General features: G+C 34.9%; 2 protein-coding genes across 2 annotated transcripts; both read right to left on the reverse strand.

Moving 5' to 3' along the window:
• Positions 1 to 39: 39 nt before the first annotated feature.
• On the reverse strand, positions 40 to 5,883 carry BB (RING/U-box superfamily protein). Its single transcript, XM_059587420.2, has 10 exons — positions 5,730 to 5,883; positions 5,555 to 5,639; positions 4,894 to 4,947; positions 4,602 to 4,779; positions 3,796 to 4,027; positions 3,629 to 3,663; positions 2,790 to 2,834; positions 1,767 to 1,894; positions 254 to 362; positions 40 to 156 (listed from the first exon to the last, which is right to left on the reverse strand). The coding sequence occupies exons 4-10, from the start codon at positions 4,740 to 4,742 to the stop codon at positions 106 to 108; spliced, it is 741 nt and encodes a 246-aa protein (XP_059443403.1). The 5' UTR covers positions 4,743 to 4,779; positions 4,894 to 4,947; positions 5,555 to 5,639; positions 5,730 to 5,883; the 3' UTR covers positions 40 to 105.
• A 7,132-nt stretch (positions 5,884 to 13,015) lies between these two features.
• LOC132175453 (ADP/ATP translocase 1, mitochondrial) lies at positions 13,016 to 17,059 on the reverse strand. The gene is made up of 4 exons (XM_059587409.2): positions 16,925 to 17,059; positions 14,511 to 15,025; positions 14,050 to 14,421; positions 13,016 to 13,585 (listed from the first exon to the last, which is right to left on the reverse strand). The coding sequence occupies exons 2-4, from the start codon at positions 15,012 to 15,014 to the stop codon at positions 13,289 to 13,291; spliced, it is 1,173 nt and encodes a 390-aa protein (XP_059443392.1). The 5' UTR covers positions 15,015 to 15,025; positions 16,925 to 17,059; the 3' UTR covers positions 13,016 to 13,288.
• Between the last annotated feature and the right edge of the window lie 1,212 nt (positions 17,060 to 18,271).

Below are 18,271 nucleotides of genomic sequence, written 5' to 3' on the forward strand. Positions count from 1 at the left end.
CTCCCCCCCCCCCAAAAAAAAAAGTACAACCAAAAAAAAAAAAAAAAAAAAAAAAAAGATGGATTACAGAACTCTGGATTCTGAATAATTTTGCCAATTGATGCTTTAATGCCTTGATTCCTCGCCAAATACCTCTGCGTTGCAAATTGGGCATATCTGACAAAAACACAGAAATATAAGATCAGGCCTTTACATAAATAATCCAGATCTAGGATTCTGAAAAAGTTCATCTTTTATGAGAAGATTGACTGACCTTGTTAATGTTAAGCCATTTGATGATGCAGTCCCTGTGGTAAACATGCTTACATGGCAATTTTATTTGCCGGTCTCCTCTTTTGTACCTCATTTGGCAAATCACACATCTGTTTGCAGACAATACCAATATGAACAGATGAACAGCTCCACAAAAAGTGATAGAAAATCGGGAAAGACCAATTAAAAAGGAAAATTTTGCATCAAATAACTATCTTCTGAAAGTTGCAGCAACACCTCCAATCAACACTTGGATTACAGTTGAAAACATTCCTATATTAGCAACACTATATAAGAGGAGCTTAAGAAAGTTGCTGGAGAAAACATGGTTGGGGTGCTTACTAGAAACAAATTTCCTCTCTTCTAAATGGTTGTAAATAAACCTTTCAAGTAACTTTCAAGATTTTTTTTGTGTAACAAACATCGAAACTAGAGGAGAAGAAAAAAGAGAGAGAGAAGAATGTTGTAAGTGATTCAAAGAATCCATACCCTATATTTTAACCTTAACCATATTCTATTACAATTACTTCTAAAATAGGTTATTTAAGTGCACCTAATTAATATTTTCAAATTCAAATGAGACTCGTATCTGCATTACACTTCATTGCAATTTCATGAAGTATATCTATCACATTTTTTTTTTGCAAATGCTAGATACTATAATGTACTCAACAAGAGAAAGAGCTGTTTCATTGCAATATACCATTAAGAACTACCTCAAAACTATAATTCCATCTGTTTTTCATGTAACTTCAACAATATTTTTGAGTTTGTGTTACATATTTTCACCTACAGCCCTTTGCCAAGAAGCTTAGTTGCTGAACACCTAAACTACTGTTGCTTCAGGAAATATAAACTATGAGACGCAACACAAACAGGGTGAAACTATGAGATGCAAGCGATGACATCATCATCACCACCGAACAACCCCTAATTAAACTCAAGCAATTTGGCTGAACGCTGAAGCCATCGATGGATGACCTAATATACAAATGACTTACTCCACTTCATATTGTAGGCATTTATTTTCTTAGTAAAACAAACTTCATCCGCACATGTAACCATCATTGCACCAGCCTCCTGACAGGTCAAGCAAGCTAGTCTCATTCTTGCGGTTAATGTCAAACCAAAGAATAATTCGCTATCCATAGACAATTATGTCAATTTCTCCAACATGGATTGTGTAAAATATTCTCTTTATTGGAGTAGAAAGAAGAAAGCTTATTTTGTCTTAGGAAAGAAAAAACTATTTTCTAGCAAGGTAAGTTTTGATCACATATAAAAGAAGCAGATGATAGAACTGATTATCTATCACATGACTTCACAAAACTTAAGGATAGAAAAGTTCAAATGCACATAAATACTTATGGATTGCTTAAAGAAGTAGGAAAAAAATGGCATTTAATACAAAGCCACGTAAAATAACCGGATAGATTGGTCAGAATTGCAAGTTTACAGCTATAGGAGAATAAAAGTTGGCATTATTAAACAAGGCATCTATAAACAAGAATTACCTCTCTCTAGTTTTCTTTGATGAGAAGAAGTTTTTAAATCTGTACTTTGAAGTTGGAAGCAAACTGATAAGCTCCTGCGAAAGACCACGACTTTGAGTTCCAACTGTCTCACCTAAGTCAAGTAATTCCTGCACAACAGCACACAATTAATGTGCTCCAACTTCTATCCATTATGATTTCGATAATAGTTAATAGTATAATAGTATCCTACTAAAGAAAAACACCAACATCCAAAGCACCAACCATGTTTGAATGGTAATTACATACACTCATTTTAATTTTACAAAAATTCCACTTGCCCCAAACATGTATTTATTTCTAAATTCTCAATCATAAACATACATTTGTTAGACATATCTGCTGCCAGCCTTTAAAAGCCAGCCAATGGTCCTAACTCTTGAAACAAATGCATAATCTGGATTTAGGTAGTTCTATACCATATATATCAGCTTTGTGTGCGATGATAGGTAATTGTTTATGATGTGTGTTTGCATACAAAATGATAGTTCAAAAAAATTATTATGAGGATTACCAAATAAGCTGATTGAATATCTCAATATCACAATCTCAGTTATAGGAAACAAAACACAATTAATTCATCCCTTGGATTTTGCAATATGAAAGCAGTTCTCCTAGCCCCAAAAGTACACTAGCCAGGTGTGGTTTCTCTTTAAGTATCAATAATCTCAATCTCAACTTCAAAACTTTCATGAATATAGAATTCCATCATTATTTAATGAATTAAGTAGATAAACAAAATATTTCGTGCTGCACATAAATGAGTTTAGTGCTGAACCTTTCATTTGTTTGGTGTGTGACTGCATAGGGGTTTCGAAGGGAGGGGAATAACACTTTTCTATGTCTAACAAATTTATTTCATCAGTAAAGCTAAGGTCCAGTGAAAGTGCTTCTACTGCTTAATAATAGAATATCATCATTAAAAAAATTGCAATTACTTGGTTAAAAAATATTCAAATATACTACATTGTAAGTAAAATGATATGACAAACTATATATAGCAACCTCGTAAGTCATGTTATCAGGATCAACATTGTCTTGCCATGCAGCCTGCAACAATACACGTAGAAGTTAAAATGCTTAATCAGCTTTTGGCATCAAGACAGCAGATTCTACCCAAAAGTTAGCAATTGCAATTGAAAACAAACAAGTACAAGATTCCAATTAAAAACAATAGAAATTGATAAGGGTATTGTTGTCAACATGGAACTATAGTAGAGAAAAGAAGATGCGGATGATAATGACCTAACGGATGAGGATTTTAATGACGACCATAGGAAAAGAAGTTGCACGGAAATACAAATGGTGAAGATGCTGCAAGTGGAAAGAGAGAGAGTGATGTTAATTCATATTTACTTTGAGAATCATAAGTAGGGGATAAGGGATTATCAGCAGGGAAGATCCACAATCTAGACCCTTTCTTTTTCCTGGATGCAGATGTTAGCTCATCAAAAGTGATGCAAAGTTAGGGATTTATGCTCGGGGATGATCCAGAATCCAGAACATAGGATGTTACTTCATATTTACTTTGAAAGCCACAAAAGTAGGGTTCACAAAAACAGATTATTTTATACGAATAGATTAAAAGGTTGAAAGCAGCTCAGCGGCATAAAGACAAAATCATCTCAATTTCTCCTTTGGATAACCTCATGCACAAGATACTTTAGAACTGAGTGTGTGGGCGTGTATGTATGCACATTGATGTGAGCTGCAACTTCTTAAATATAGATAATAGATGTAATACCTAAGCATAAACGTCAATGAGAAGCAATCACCGAAAAAAAAAAAAAAAATTGAAAAGGATAACAATCCCATAAAGCTGCATCAGCAAGCAAGCTTCCTACCTGAGAACTATTATTATTATGATGAGTTGGACTGCCTGCAAAGGTAAAGAAATAAATGAATATTGGATAATGATGGTAACTACCATATTATCAGATTAATGGCTAAAAAAATAAAAAACAGCTTCGCTTAAATGACTCAAGGACATAACAGCTTTTCTTATACTAACATTCTTCAGGGATAGCATGCACACCCATGACTGCATCTCCTTCTGACTGTGAGTGTGAGTCTGTTGTTGCAGGCTCTTCATCCATGGTCGAAGGGTATTCCCACCCACTCCTGCTGACCTCCATTCTTGCTAAATGATCATTTACCTCTGAAGGGCCATAATACGAAGAACTTCCCAGACCAGAAAACCCAAATTTGTAAGAGTTCATATTCATTGACCAATATGCACTTTCCTGGACACAGAATAAAAAGAAAACAATATTTCATCTTATGGCAGCAATTCAATTTTATGAGGAAAATACATTATATTCTAGCAAGAACCTATACATACACCAAAGAAATTTCTCACAGATGGTGTTGTAGAAAACATTAACAAAAGAACTCCAAATCAACAATTTCAATGCCTATAAACAGGCATTTCCAACAGATATACAAGAAAACTCCAACCGCCACGCCAGATGGAAATGGATTTTTGTGAATCAAACATTTGAGCCTCCAAATTGCTTAAGTGATATACATAGTAAAATGTTGTACCATACGACCATCTTCATCAATTAATTCGGTGCCACCCTTACCGCATCAACTTTTGTGGGTTGTAGAAACAAACAGTTACTTTTTTTTTTTTTTTCAATTTTCTTTCCTTACTTACCTACTGCCTAAGAATGAAAGAATGTATTTTCCAATCTAAAACAAAAAAGGAAAAATAAATGCACAAGCATGGATAACCAACAAACATAGATAACCAATCCAAATGCATGAACAACCTAATGGGACATATAACTGTAGAGATTGGACAACAAGAAATACCTGATCATGCATTGGTACAGCATGACCGTAATTTACCGGCACATGTGTAAGGTCTTCAAAGAAGTTCATAAAACTTTCAGTAACCGTGTAAGGAAAGCCAGTGTTTATGTAATGCACCTCCATTTGTCCATTCCCATTCATATTTAAACCACTGTACAGACTCCAATCAACAAACAAGCTGCAAATTACCATAAATTTTTACATAAGCAACTGTAAACTCAGTCATATATGACCCAAAAAGCAAATCAAGACAAAACAAAAAATCAAGGGATGGAATTCAAATATATTCTACGTTTTAGGCTTCTCTGTTGGCTTCAATCAAATTGCTGAGCCACTTTCAATAACCCTGCAAAAGAATAGAAAAGCAATTAAAAATCACACTGTAAGAGGTGTAACTATCAGCGGGTCTCTCTAATTCTTGAGGGTACACATTGGCAATTTACAGCTCACTTTAGTTCCATACAAACTTTTTACCAAAAGAAATGTACATTCTTTTTCTCCTTAAACCTCCGTTTGGTTGCTGAGAAAATGCAGAAGAGGAAAAGAAACAAATTTTGGATTTCACACACCACAGAGCCAAAAAAACACACTTGTCTAAGCTGACAAGAGAAACTTTCACATTCTTCAAAACCCAAAACTACATACAACACAACATTCACAATTTTCCTTTCCTGTCGTTTTCCTTTCTGTTTTCTCAGCAACCAAACGGCGGATAACGTAAAAAGTTTCCCAAAACGTTTTCTTTCATCAAAATCTCTCGTCTAAGCTAACAAGAAAAAAAAATTTATATATTTTTCCTGTTCCCTTGAGAAACAACACGGAACATAAATTCCAAATTTTATTATTTCCCGTTTCTTTCTTGCATTTCTCCAGTTTTCTCAGCAACCCAACCAAACCAAAAAAAAAAAAGAAAATTTCCATAACAATTAATCGTAAATTAAATGGAAATTTACCAGTTAAAGCACCTTGAGAAAAAACTGAGGGCCAGGGAAAATGAAACACCAAATGAACACGGCTTGAAATTCAAAGGGAACTCTTCTGCAAGTAGAGACATCAAAATTCAGCCAAGAGAACCGAAAAAAAAAAATCAACAAAAAAAAGGAAAAAAAAAAAAAAAAAAAACTTTACATTCAGAGAGAGAGAAAGAGGACATTGATGGGAGTTGAAGCTTTAGAACACAGAAAAATGCAGAGGGTTCTGTGTGTGTGTGAGAGAGAGTGAGTCCGAACGAAAGTGAAACTGAAAGTAGAAGGAAATGGGTTTTCAGTTTCTTTGTTCTCTCTCTTTCTCTCTCTTGATATCCAACTTTCTCTCTCCTGCTGGTGCTTATATGCTGGATTTCAGTGAAAAAAACGGTGTCGTATTTTCTGTAATTATGGGAACAAAACTGCAGAACCAATTTTCACATATATCCACTTATTACCGCTAATATCATTGTTTTCACTTCCTGTTCTTCATCTTTGAGTTTTGTGTGTTATATTAAAGTGGAATAATTCCAAACATAGAATTATTTCAAAAAAAAAAAAAATCCAAACATAGATTAAAAATTATAATCTCATAGCATTGAGTAAAAAACAATGGGATTGGAATTGAGATTGGTTGCAGTTTGTCCGAGTCCGGCATGAAAGAGGGCTTTGATGGAGCCTACTACAATGCTCGACAACTTGAAACCCGTTTGGGCAAATAAACTCTATCGAAACTCTCTCAATTGACTGTCCAAATCTATTGTAATCTAAACAAGTAGTTACGAAAAATTCTGATCTTCAACAATGCGACACGTGTAAAGTAATGTATGGTATACCAGAAAACAGGGAAATTACCATAGAAGTTTTGAAAGGTTTAATTACCAAAAGAAAAAGTTTTAAAAGATTTGAAGTCAATTATGCTGATTTGCTTTCTATTGAAGCATCAACCTATATGGAGTACAAATCTTTTCTTGAAAAGTTACATACTCTTTGTTTCTTTTGGAACACTTCCAAACACATACACTACCTGTCATTGTCATACAAATATATTTTGCTACCAATTTCTAAATGGGGTGCTGATCTCAGGAAATGATTAAAGTCTAAAGATGGATCTTTGGAGAAACTGTTTAGCTACCTCAGTTTTTATTTTATTTTATTTTTTTCCCTTTTTTGTGTTGTTCCTTTATCCTAAGAAAATTTGAATTTACGAAAATGTTAGGGTATTATAATTTTTTTACAAACTCACAGCAATCACGGACAAAATTAAGAATTTAACTTTAGAGTCGGGTCAAGTTTTTTTTTTTTTTTTTTTAAATCCTTAAATATATTAACTTTTTTTTTTTGGTGGGTGGAAGGGGTTTACCATCAAATATAATTTTTCTTCTTAGCCCCCTTCAGTCCGTCATTGACGAAAGTCTAACAAAGTTCGATAGACAAGTTTAATTGTTTGGTAATTAATCAGACAGTTCATATGAGATATAGGTTGTCGCATCAATTTGTAATGAATTTTTTTTTAAATTTTTTTCTAAGAGTCAACTTGTAAGAACTTATGATAATACCCATAAAAACAATCTTCAATTTAATAAGAAACCCAAGTCCCAAGAGCTATATCCTAGATGTTAAGGGATGATTTTTTTTTTTTTCTTCAGCTTTTAAAGAAGAAGAATTAAACCCATAAACAAACACCTTTTATCGTTGCAATGTGATAATCTCAAGAAGTTTGGATAGTAGTTTAGTAATAAACAATAAATAAACGAAAATTATTGAGCAAGAAGAGAGGTAAAAGCCATTTCCACAGCCGGTGAGATCTCTGGCAGCCGCAACTTACAATAAATCTGTCTCTGCACAATCCTTGCCGTACAGCTGTACAATCTTCAAGGTTTCTGATCCCCAACAAGTAAAAAAATCCAAAAGGAGTTTGGTCCCCGGAACAACTACAACAGCTTTAAAGTAAAACAAGATAAGGTTCAATTAATAAAAAGCTCCAAATTTCTGACCCAATTCTTTGAAAATTCCAACTACTACAACCTTGCTGATTTAGACTCTCAAATAATTTTTATTTTTATTTTTATTTTTTTATTTATTTTTATTTTTTTAAAAGTAGTCAATTGATCAATCAAGAACATATTGGCAGGTAAGCAAAAGGAGACAAATCTCTATTTATGGGATATGGTATAATGAGTTATTCGTATTACATGTAATATAATCAATTTATATAAGAATGCATTTGGATTCTGTTCATATAATTTGAACATGTGTCCGAATAAGTAGGGTTTAGGTGTCCTTTCACATGAGTTGCTCGTATTGCATGCAATACACACAGTTCATTACACCCGCTCATCCTTCTTATTTATCATATAGTTAGCTGTAAAAAAAAAATTATGAGGAAGGTTAATTCTTTTTCTCAACACAGCATCTAAATTTGATGGTTCTGTATTTCTAGTAATTAGAGGTACTTTAAACATTTGTTGCTACTAAACTCCATGTAGACAAGGCTAATTTAAATAAGCAAATGTAGCAATATTGTACATGCATTTGGTATTTTGTTATTTGTGCTTATAAATAATGCATAATATTGACAAATTAGTGTTCTTCATGGCCGAATGATTCTATGAAATTATGTCAATATTTCCACTTATTATTGATAAAGTAGGATATATCTCCATTTTCCCTCAGGAAAAAATAATGATATTCCATTTTTTCTTTTTCTTTTTCTTTCAAATGATGGATTTGAATTCTTGTGGTTTACTTCTAGTTATGTCTCACTTGATATTAATTTAAGTTGAAGTCAACCAAACAATCAAAGAGATTGAACGTAATATAACCTCAATATTTAAAAAATAAAATAAAAAATAAAAAGCTAGATTTGCAACGAACTCTTTCATAACTTGTTGACCGTGTCTGCACGTGATTAAAGGACGTTAAACAAAAATTAGCAGCTGATGTGGCTTTAATCACGTACTGACGTTTATAAAAAAGTTGTAAGTTTAACATTAATCTCAATATTATAGCCGGGATGAACCGGTCCTCGTTTAAGGCCCATACTTCTAATCTGTATCTTTAAGATTTGGTTGTTGATTTGTGGGAGAAAATGGTTGTATATGTTACTGCATTCACATCCCAGAAAGTTGGTTGAAGATAGATAACCAGAAGCAGCTGACTTTAATGGATTATGGAGTTGTCGGTTGAGCTTATAACTGCATAGTGTCCTTTGGGGGGACCCAATTAGGTTATTTTGTTGGGTTCACTTTCTTGTACAATGTCACAAGATGAAGCCAGGAGCAAATATAAAAGTGACAAATTGGACACTTCCATTAATTGAAATTTGTGGCCTTGGAACATCTCTCTCTACCAACTTTTTTTTTTTTCTAATTAAAAGAGGGGGGAGGGGCGACCAGTGTAGATTTCCCCCCCTGGGCGTGACCATAGGGGCCCCCCCTCGCCATGGAATGTCCGGTTTGAGCCATAGCTACTGCCTAAGCGGCGAGCCCGTCACCACAGCCCCACAAAGGTGCGAGTTGGTAAAGCCCAGAGTTGAGCACGCACTACTACCGCAAGCGGGTTCGAACTCGTGCCCCTGGAGGGGGGGATTTACCCGGCTGCTTTACCATCTCGACTACCACCTTGGTGGTTCTCTCTCTACCAACTTGATTTGGCATTCCACAAGAATATTGTGACACTGCACTTTATGTTACTTGGGCCTAATTCTTTTTCTTGTTTACTTTTTTTCCTCCAAATATTGATATATAGACAAAGTTTTTCTTCGATTTGGGTTTGAAATTTTCTTTCAACCTAATTTATTAAGCTGACATCTGTTCTAAGAGCATATGCATATACAATTTGAAAATGCATGTAAAATTCACTTACTCTAAAGACTTGTCAATTTAAGAGACTGTATTGAAGAAATTTCCTAAAATTGAATCTATTAAATTGACATATGTTCTCAGAGTATGATCTTCTTGTGCACTTTTAATAGGATTAACAGATGAACGTGCATTTTAAAAATACTTGTAAAAATCATGCGCTCTAAAGATAGATGTCGCTTTAATAGATTGTATTGGAAGAATCTCCCCCAACCCAATATAGAGGAAAACTTTGTTGTTAATATATTGAGAGCACACAAGATATAAATTTCCTATAAATTGGGTTATAGAAATTTCTTCAACTCAATCTCCAAAAGTGCCATGTATTCCTGTGAGAAACACATTTTTTTTGTCATTAATGTTATTAAAAAAAACACATGTGAGGTACACACTAATAAGTAAAAAATCACATGTAATTTTCACGTGCTAAGGAACACATGACACTTTTAAAGACCGAGTTAAAAAAAATTTTATACAACTTAATTTGTATGATATTTTTGTCAAGAGTACAAAATACCCAAAATAATAAAGCTGCTCCATGTAACCAAATTCATAAATAAAGGAGATCTCTACTGTCATGACATAAATGGGGCCAAAGTAGACCTTGTTCGCAAGCAAGGAATTAATCTTTCCAAGTTAGAGAGAGAGAGAGAGAGATTATAAGGAGCTTGAAAAAGCTGGTCAAAAATGAACGAAAGGGAGGAAATAGGGCATCTCATACAAGTTAGTGTTTTGTGGAGCAGCAATTATTCCGAAGAGATTTGTTCTGAGACAACTTAATTAAAGTTGGATTAGTTTAAGATAATTACATGTTATTATGGTGAGTATGAGTACCACCATCTTCCATGGGTCCCACCTCTCTTTGTGAATGTGGAATCAAGGCTACACCGTCTGATAAGCATCGAATGGCATATACAAGAACACTTCCACCTCAATTAGTTGAAGCTTTGCCTTCTTTTCTTGTGGTCTCTTCATAGATCAAACAAAGAATTAAGATTTTTGAATCCCAATAAGCTCCTTGCATAGTGTAATTATAAGTTAAGAATTCAAAACCCAGTTGTGCAGTAATTATCTTGAGGTTACTCTATAATTGGACATAACCAGATAATTTTCTAATACTCGTTAGACAAGAGGATTGTGAGTGCTCGAGATAAATTAAGATGATGATTGGGAGAAAGAAACAAAAGAATTTTTGAAGATTCCGAGAGGATAGGGGTGGAACTAAGGCTGTGTTTGGCAAAGGAGTGGGCCGGATTGGACCACTCAAAAAATTCCTTTCAAAATCAACCCCAACATTTTTATTTTTTACATAATATCAATCACTTTTTATTACTATTTAAATAAAAAAATCATTACAAAACAAATTTTTTTTCACTTTTTTATACAAAACATTTTTACTTTCTTCTCTCACATCAATCAAATGTTACCGTTCTAGTACACTTCATTTTTCAAGCTCTTTGCCAAGCACACCCTAAATGTCTTATTCTTCAAAACTCTTTACCAATGAACAAATGTCTGATAGTGTATATATATGTCTAATTTTCCTGATTTTTTTTTTTTTTTTTGGTTTCTTTTGATTATGTGTCTCTCTTGTATAATTCATGCATACTTACGTAGTGTCCTTTTGCTCTTAATAAATTCTAATTATTTATAATTAAAAAAATTAAGATGTAGCTTCACTCAAACTGTATCTTAAAAATATATAAGCGATTGTATTGAGTATTTATATGTGGAATCCATGCTATACATGGAGGTGACTACGCCCGTAATATACATGGAAAGATCTTTCCCTGTAACTTTTTTTTTTATTCAAATAAAAATAAATAAATAAATTTTTTTAAAAAATTGAGTATTTATATGTGGAATGCGATTATGCCCGTAACATACATGGAAAGATCCTCCTTGTAACTTTTTTTCTTATTCAAATAAAAATAAAATAAAATAAACTAAAAAACTTTTTGGTCAAGAAATGATTTGCATTCAAACACCTTGGCGAACCATAAAATTCATTGTCTCTCTACTTTGTAATAAGAACTCATTTTGTCTCCTAGTGCACATATAACTCGTTTCTTCTTCAAGCTGACACCAAGCTGCTAGCATAATTTTTTTTTAAGGGAATGTTATTTAGTGAATGGTTATGAGACTTTTGTACAAATAGAATGATGTAATAGTGAAAACCAGCATTTGAATCAACAAGGGCATTGTCAAAAAAATATCAATGATTAATTTTCAATTTCACATTATCACAGTTGTATAATAATTGTATAGGGAATATCTTCAATTCGGAGGTTGCAAAAAACCCTTGTTTTTTGCCAACCACTCAAAAACTGACACCTCAGCTTATTGCAAAAAATCACAATGAGAACAAAACACCACATTATTCCTCCCAAATTTGAGCAGCCACTAGCGTCCACCATAAGCCGTCGTCGAAACCGCCGCCAGACTTCATTTCTCTCTCTGTCGGCCACGTGGGGTGGTGCGTGGCCACCCCAGCCACCCATGGAGTGGCCGGTGAGCCACCCCAAAACTATCGGCTACATATTGGGTGGCCAGCGGTTTGGGAGGAATAATGTAGTGTTTTGTTCTCATTTTGATTTTCTGAAATTGCTGATGTGTCAGCTGTTGAATGGTTGATGCAAAACCCTTGTTTTCTGAAACTTTCGTATAGCAGCAGCTCTCTAATTGTATAACAATCTATTAAATAATATTTTTTTAATGCAACGTAATATTTATAGCATGTAAGCGTTGCTTGGCAAAGTTTTGGAAGATTGTATTCCCTACTCAAATGTTTAAAACTCTTTAAATAAAGTAATTTTAAACACTCAACTCTCATTTAGACTATCCAATTTTTTTCAATAAGATGGGAGCGAAGTATATAGCACTACTCAATTATTCAAACTTTTGAAACAAATCACAAAACTCTTTAAAAAAGAAGACTTCCCAGAAAAACAAGACTTCAAAAAAAAAAAAGATAAATAAATAAACACGAACATTTTATTTCGTCGTAAAGGCCGCCATTTTACATAGGCTTCAGCCATGCGGCCACAAGAACGATTTTTTTTTTTTTTCCTACTTTTTTTTTCATTTTATATTATGAAAGCACTTTTTTTTTTTAGAAACATTCCTCTAATTTTTTTTTGAAACCCCACCAAACTAATTTTCAATTATTACTACCATTTTCACAACTCATTTCCCCAACTCAAATTGCAATTAACAACCAACCTACTCAAGCTTCTTTCTCATACCACAACTTTATTAAAAATATACCGCATCATGAACGAAGTTAATTTTCTACTTTAAGCGGCCTCCTATTCCTTGCAATTAAGCTTACTACTTTATAATTTTGTTTCTAAGTGGAAATTCCTTAATAGCAATTAACATTAACAACACCAAGCCAACCGGCTTACTGATGGTCTCTTTACTAAATATGAAGACGACACTAAAAACACTACGGACAACAAAACCATAAATCGCCCAGGGCAAATATATGAACCATGCTCCTAGTAAACAGGTTGACTAACAATCAAGATGGCAAAATTCATCATACCAAGATTTAACACAATTAGCATCATTGGGGCAAAAGAGAGTTCCAGCAACGAAGAAACTATTTATTCTCCAAAAATACCAGGACACGTATAAAAGTATCCCTTAAGTTATAGGGGCATTTGGCATCCACCCCAATAAATCAGGTTTATAGGATCAAAAATCCATCCAAAATTAAAAATTGGTTTGGGATTCAACTCCCTCTAAATCTGAATTATTTGAAACAAAAATTTGCCGGAATAAGTTCTTGGAACTCAAAACGATTTTCATCACCATCTAAAAGCTAAACGGCACAGGAAGGGAAATGTACCCTTGTTTAACCTCCACCAGATCCGTACTTCTTGCCGAACATGATCAGCTGTAGCTTGTCATAACCGGCAAGGACACCAGCACCGGCAACGGCACGGAGAATGTTTGCACCAGCACCCTTGAAGAGAGACCTGGCACCCTCGTTCTTGAGGATCTGAGAGAATGCATCGAACGAGCTCTTGTACTTGACAGCTTCACCAGAGGTCATCATCATTCTTCTACGGACAGTGTCAATTGGGTAGGATGCAAGACCAGCACCGTTGGTGATGAGCCAACCAAGGGCAAAGCTAGCAAAGAAACTATCCTGTAATAATCAAAAACAAAAGGCAGGATGTCACGAAGCAGAAAAATACCTCAAGAACCAAACCGATCAAGCATATACACATTTGAATGGATGCTAAATGAATTTTTAACCAACATCAATTAATTAAAAAGAAAGATATTTAAAAAAAAAAGGATGAAATAAATAATGCCATTTATAGATTGTAGTTCCAAAAGAGAACAAAGAAAATATATCCTTGACAGAGTAAATTCATTATGGGCTTCATAACAAATGGCCGCATATATGAGGCCACTTCATCAGCTTCAACCATACCAAATGATTTTCTTCTAACAGTAGAACATTGAATATATCTTAAAAGTATTTCAGGTATAAAAAGAAATACTTTCTTTTTATGTAAACATAAATGAAAGACACCCATCCATGCAAAGTATAGGTTATGCCAGACGCTGTAATGATAAAGAACAAAACAGAAGAGATATGCTGACCTGCAACTTTCCAGTCAAGAGAACTGGCTTCAATGAATCGTACATTCCAAAGTAGAGACCACGATATACAATGATACCAACACATGAAATGTTGAATCCACGGTAAAGACCAGCAAGACCATCAGTTTTCAATGTCTTTCTGTAGACATCAACCAGACCATTGAATTGCCTTTCTCCCCCCTTCTTTGCAGCCTTTGAATCATTAGCCAGACGGGTACGAGCATAGTCCAGGGAGTAAACAAAGAGAAGGGATGAAGCACCAGCTGCACCACCTGATGCCAAGTTACCAGCAAACCATTTCCAGTAACCGTCCTTGTCTTTCTTGAAGTTGAAAAGCCTCTTGAAGTAATCCTTGAATGCAAAGTTCAAGGCCTGGAGCAATTCAGAGAAAATCTAGCATTAGAAAATTGACACAAAATAGTTTTCTCAGACAAAAGGAAACAGAGAATAAAACCACTAACCTGAGTAGGGAAGTAACGGATGACATTAGCAGTGTTACCTCTCCACAATGCAACAACCCCCTCATCCTTCATTGTTCGCTTGAAACAATCACCAATACCCTTGTAGGGTTCAGAAAGCCTCCCAGTTTTAAGCATCTCATCCTGGTTCTGAATCAAAAGTTTAACACGCTCAATTGGAGCAGCAGCTGTCTTGGATACGGCAGCAGAGACACCGCCCATAAGGAAGTCAACAAGAAAGTGCCCTTTCTCTGCAGGGGCTTGGACGAAAATTGGGGAGGCAGTTGATGCAACCACGGATAGATCAGTGGTAGCTCCACATGCTGGCATTACAGGATACTGAAATGCAGCGTTGGAGTAATTCCCAAATGTGGCCCGCCTTTGGTACAGAGAAGGCCGATGTAAACCAGCATCATAACTCTGAACATCCGGGGAAAGACTAGTACGAAGATGGAGCTGGCCAGCTACCTTCTGAAAGACCCTGGGGTGTTGAACCTGATCAGCCATTTTGACTTCCCCTGCAAGGATGCACACTTTAAAGTCAAAACTGGCTGATATTACAGGTAAATGCAGTGTGACAATACATAACTAAGCATATAGAACTGTGTTTGTCACCAGTGCATCATAAATTTAAAACGAACAAAGCACATATTTCATAAGCTTTCAACCACCCATACATATAATAACAAACAAGCCTAAATTTCTACCCCGACAGAACCCACCAAAACTTTAAGTTCAATCACAATGACTAATAACCAGACAAAATATGAGGAACAAGAGAATGGAGAGCAGCAAAAAAGATGTGTTTAAGGCCTGTCTAGTAATGTTAAGCATTTTGGCTAATAAAAAAGCACAATTTTCTACTATACCAACAACTTTTTCATACAAACTCCAGCAGATTTTCTATTATATTCTCTATTTTCTTTAAATATTATTTTTCAGTATTTTTTTTATTGTTTTCTTAAACCATTTGAGAGAAGAGAGAAAAATGCTAACTAAAAAGAAAAATATGTATTTTAGAAAAAGGAGAAGACAAGCTGCTGGACATGGTTTTTATCTTATATTGGCTAAAATATGCACGATATCGAGGTTTTAGTGCATCTGCTGGAGATGCTCTTACTTCCTTTTTCAATTGCATATTAGGACAAAAAAAAACTGGCAGACAAGAAAGGGAATGGTCAATCGTAAGATTTCATTATTTCCCATCCATCAAATGAAGAAAACAACACAACTAAAAAATATAAAAGGAAAGCAAAACAGCATTTAAATTCATCAACTGACATTTAGAACTGAACAACATTAGATATGCAGCCCCACTAACAATCGATTAGTTCAGAACATCCAAACTAATTAACCATTCCCAGAAGACCAAACTTGAAGAATTTACACCAACGACTGTTCAATATAATAACTTTGAGCACCACCAGGAATGCAGAAAAGAGTCTCGACAACAAACTAATCAGCATGCCAACTCTTTTATAAAATAAAAACTACCAAACGAAAAGAACCACAAGTTTTTTTTTTTTTAAAAAAAAAACCTCAAAAAATAGATTTACAATAAAAATCTAGAACAAAGACCAGATGATATTCTGTCCCTAACAATTAGTAGCACAATGAAATGTTTGGCTCAGTCACATATCTGCTGTAACAAACTGTTTCACAATATAAACGACTATAAGTTTCAATTCAACAAATTGATGAATATGATCTACAACCAAAATTGACAATCAATGCACAATCAAACATGCTCAAACTCCCAAAAGAATTAATGTAGCAGTAACAAAATTGCTAATCCATCCAACAGAAATTAACGAGTTTGCTTACAAGATTGGTAAATGAGATTCAAAATCTAATCGCAGCCAAGATAAAAAGCATTACAAAAACAAGCAAACAGATATAACAAGAAAAAGCTCAAATCTTTCCACCAGAAAACTACCATTTTCAATCAAAAGCATAATTACGCGTATTCCTTTAACATTGCTAGGCTTCGTATCAAACTATTTTGAGTAAAATATAATATAATATATATACATATAATCACGAGATCAAATCGTATTATACATCATAGAATAAAACTCAAATAGATCTGATTCATTCAGATAGGCAAGAAACTCGATACAAAAATGAACCAAAAGGAAAAACAGATCTAAAAACCAGAGGCTCTTACAGCAAAAGAAAAAACGCTCAAAAAACAAAACACGAATCGGATCTATAACACGTCGCGTAAAACGACGGCTCTACCTTCCCGTGTCCGAACGAAACTCGAGCTAGAAATGAAAAAGAAATCGCACAAAACAAACAGATCTAAAAGGAACTCATCACAAACACAACGAAATGCATCAGATCTGACAGATTACTACTAGTATTAGTTTTAGAACTAGAATCAGAGACTTAGAGACAGAGAGAATTGATGCTACCTTTGGGAGAGTCTCCTCCGCCTTTCGCTGTGCGTTGAAAGAGAAAAATGTGTTCGGTTGCGAAAGGTTGGGAGAGAGAATCGAGGGATGTAAAGAACCTATTTGTGTGGTGGAGAGGGAGGGGCTTTGAAATGAGCGAAAAAGAGGGTCGCTTTTTATTGGCTCCAAGTGGTGTGCGTGGCGTGGACCATGTAGTATTGGGATGCGTGCGTGATATGTCAGATTGTGCGGGGCGGTTGGATGGTGGTGGATGGGGTGAAAGAGCGCCGTTGATCTTGTTTACTTTTTTTAGTGGAATGGAGGAGCAAGATCAACGGCAGGTTCAATATAATTGGTTTTTATGACGACCAATGAGGCTATAAATTTATTTATTAGTTGCTTTATATGGAGAATTAGTCCTCTCCAAACCATTTATTTTAAAAACAAATCAACGAGCCTAAATTGTTAATGCTAATAGAAAATATCCCAATCATTTTAATATTTTTTATTTTCATGACTATGCCGAGTCTCCACGGTCAGAGACTCAGGACAGCTCTCTACGGTCATGAAAGATTTTTTAAATTAAAAAAAAATTCACACATTAGATCGAGGTATAATTGACATTTTTTTTCTAATGTGTATCGCATGTGACGTATTTTTCGACTGATTTAACCTCAAATGGAATCCACCTCACGTGACCTGTATGTGATTTTTTGCCCCCTCATGCCCATTTTGCCCTCACCCTCACCCTTATTTTTCTAAAACCCCATTAAAATACTTTGTAAACTTTTCAACACAATTTCCGTAATAATAAAATGGGAAAAAGAAGCTTTCAAAGGCTGGAGAAAGCAAGGTGATAGTAACCCGCGCGTTAATCTCTTTTGCAAGAGGTCTGAAACCCTTGCCAAACCTATTATCGACGGTGGCTCCATACCCTCAGAGGTGAGATTATTTCAACAACACGAACTTGGAAACCGAGCCAAAAGACGAACCAAACATTCAAGAAAAACGCAAGGCGGTGTAAATTCAAGGATTAAAAATAAAAATTCACAGTACATGAACTTGATCTAAGCAAAGATCAATGATCATGAACAACCGTGACCCACCGGCTAAGTCATGGGACCCAGCATGGGTCTCCAGTTGTGACCCTGGGCCTGGCCGGAGACCCATCTGTTTCCCGCTTCCACCAATTCCGACCTGGGATGATGACTTAGAATGAGGATGCGAGCATGCTTGCCTTTGTAATTGCTTGCCTCTGATCTAGCAAAAAACTTCTCAATCTAAAAGCCTCAGCTTCGAGAATTGCTTGCCCCTGTAATTTTCTAATCAATTGCTGGTTCAATTGGTGCAGTTTCTTACCAATTGTTG

The sequence above is a fragment of the Corylus avellana genome, chromosome 2 (assembly GCF_965113065.1).
Source record: "Corylus avellana chromosome 2, dhCorAvel1.hap1.2, whole genome shotgun sequence".
Lineage (NCBI taxonomy): Eukaryota > Viridiplantae > Streptophyta > Magnoliopsida > Fagales > Betulaceae > Corylus > Corylus avellana.

What these genes read in the sequence shown, in the direction of transcription:
- BB (XM_059587420.2), bottom strand. Translation starts at nt 4,742, where the DNA reads ATGAATGGGAATGGACAAATGGAGGTGCATTACATAAACACTGGCTTT. An exon ending in ATAATAATAATAGTTCTCAG is followed by an intron (nt 2,835 to 3,628) that starts GTAGGAAGCTTG and finishes GTATTGTTGCAG; the next exon opens with GCTGCATGGCAAGACAATGT. An exon ending in CTGATAACATGACTTACGAG is followed by an intron (nt 1,895 to 2,789) that starts GTTGCTATATAT and finishes GCTGTTGTGCAG; the next exon opens with GAATTACTTGACTTAGGTGA.
- LOC132175453 (XM_059587409.2), bottom strand. Translation starts at nt 15,014, where the DNA reads ATGGCTGATCAGGTTCAACACCCCAGGGTCTTTCAGAAGGTAGCTGGC. An exon ending in TCCGTTACTTCCCTACTCAG is followed by an intron (nt 14,422 to 14,510) that starts GTTAGTGGTTTT and finishes GAATTGCTCCAG; the next exon opens with GCCTTGAACTTTGCATTCAA. An exon ending in TCTTGACTGGAAAGTTGCAG is followed by an intron (nt 13,586 to 14,049) that starts GTCAGCATATCT and finishes TGATTATTACAG; the next exon opens with GATAGTTTCTTTGCTAGCTT.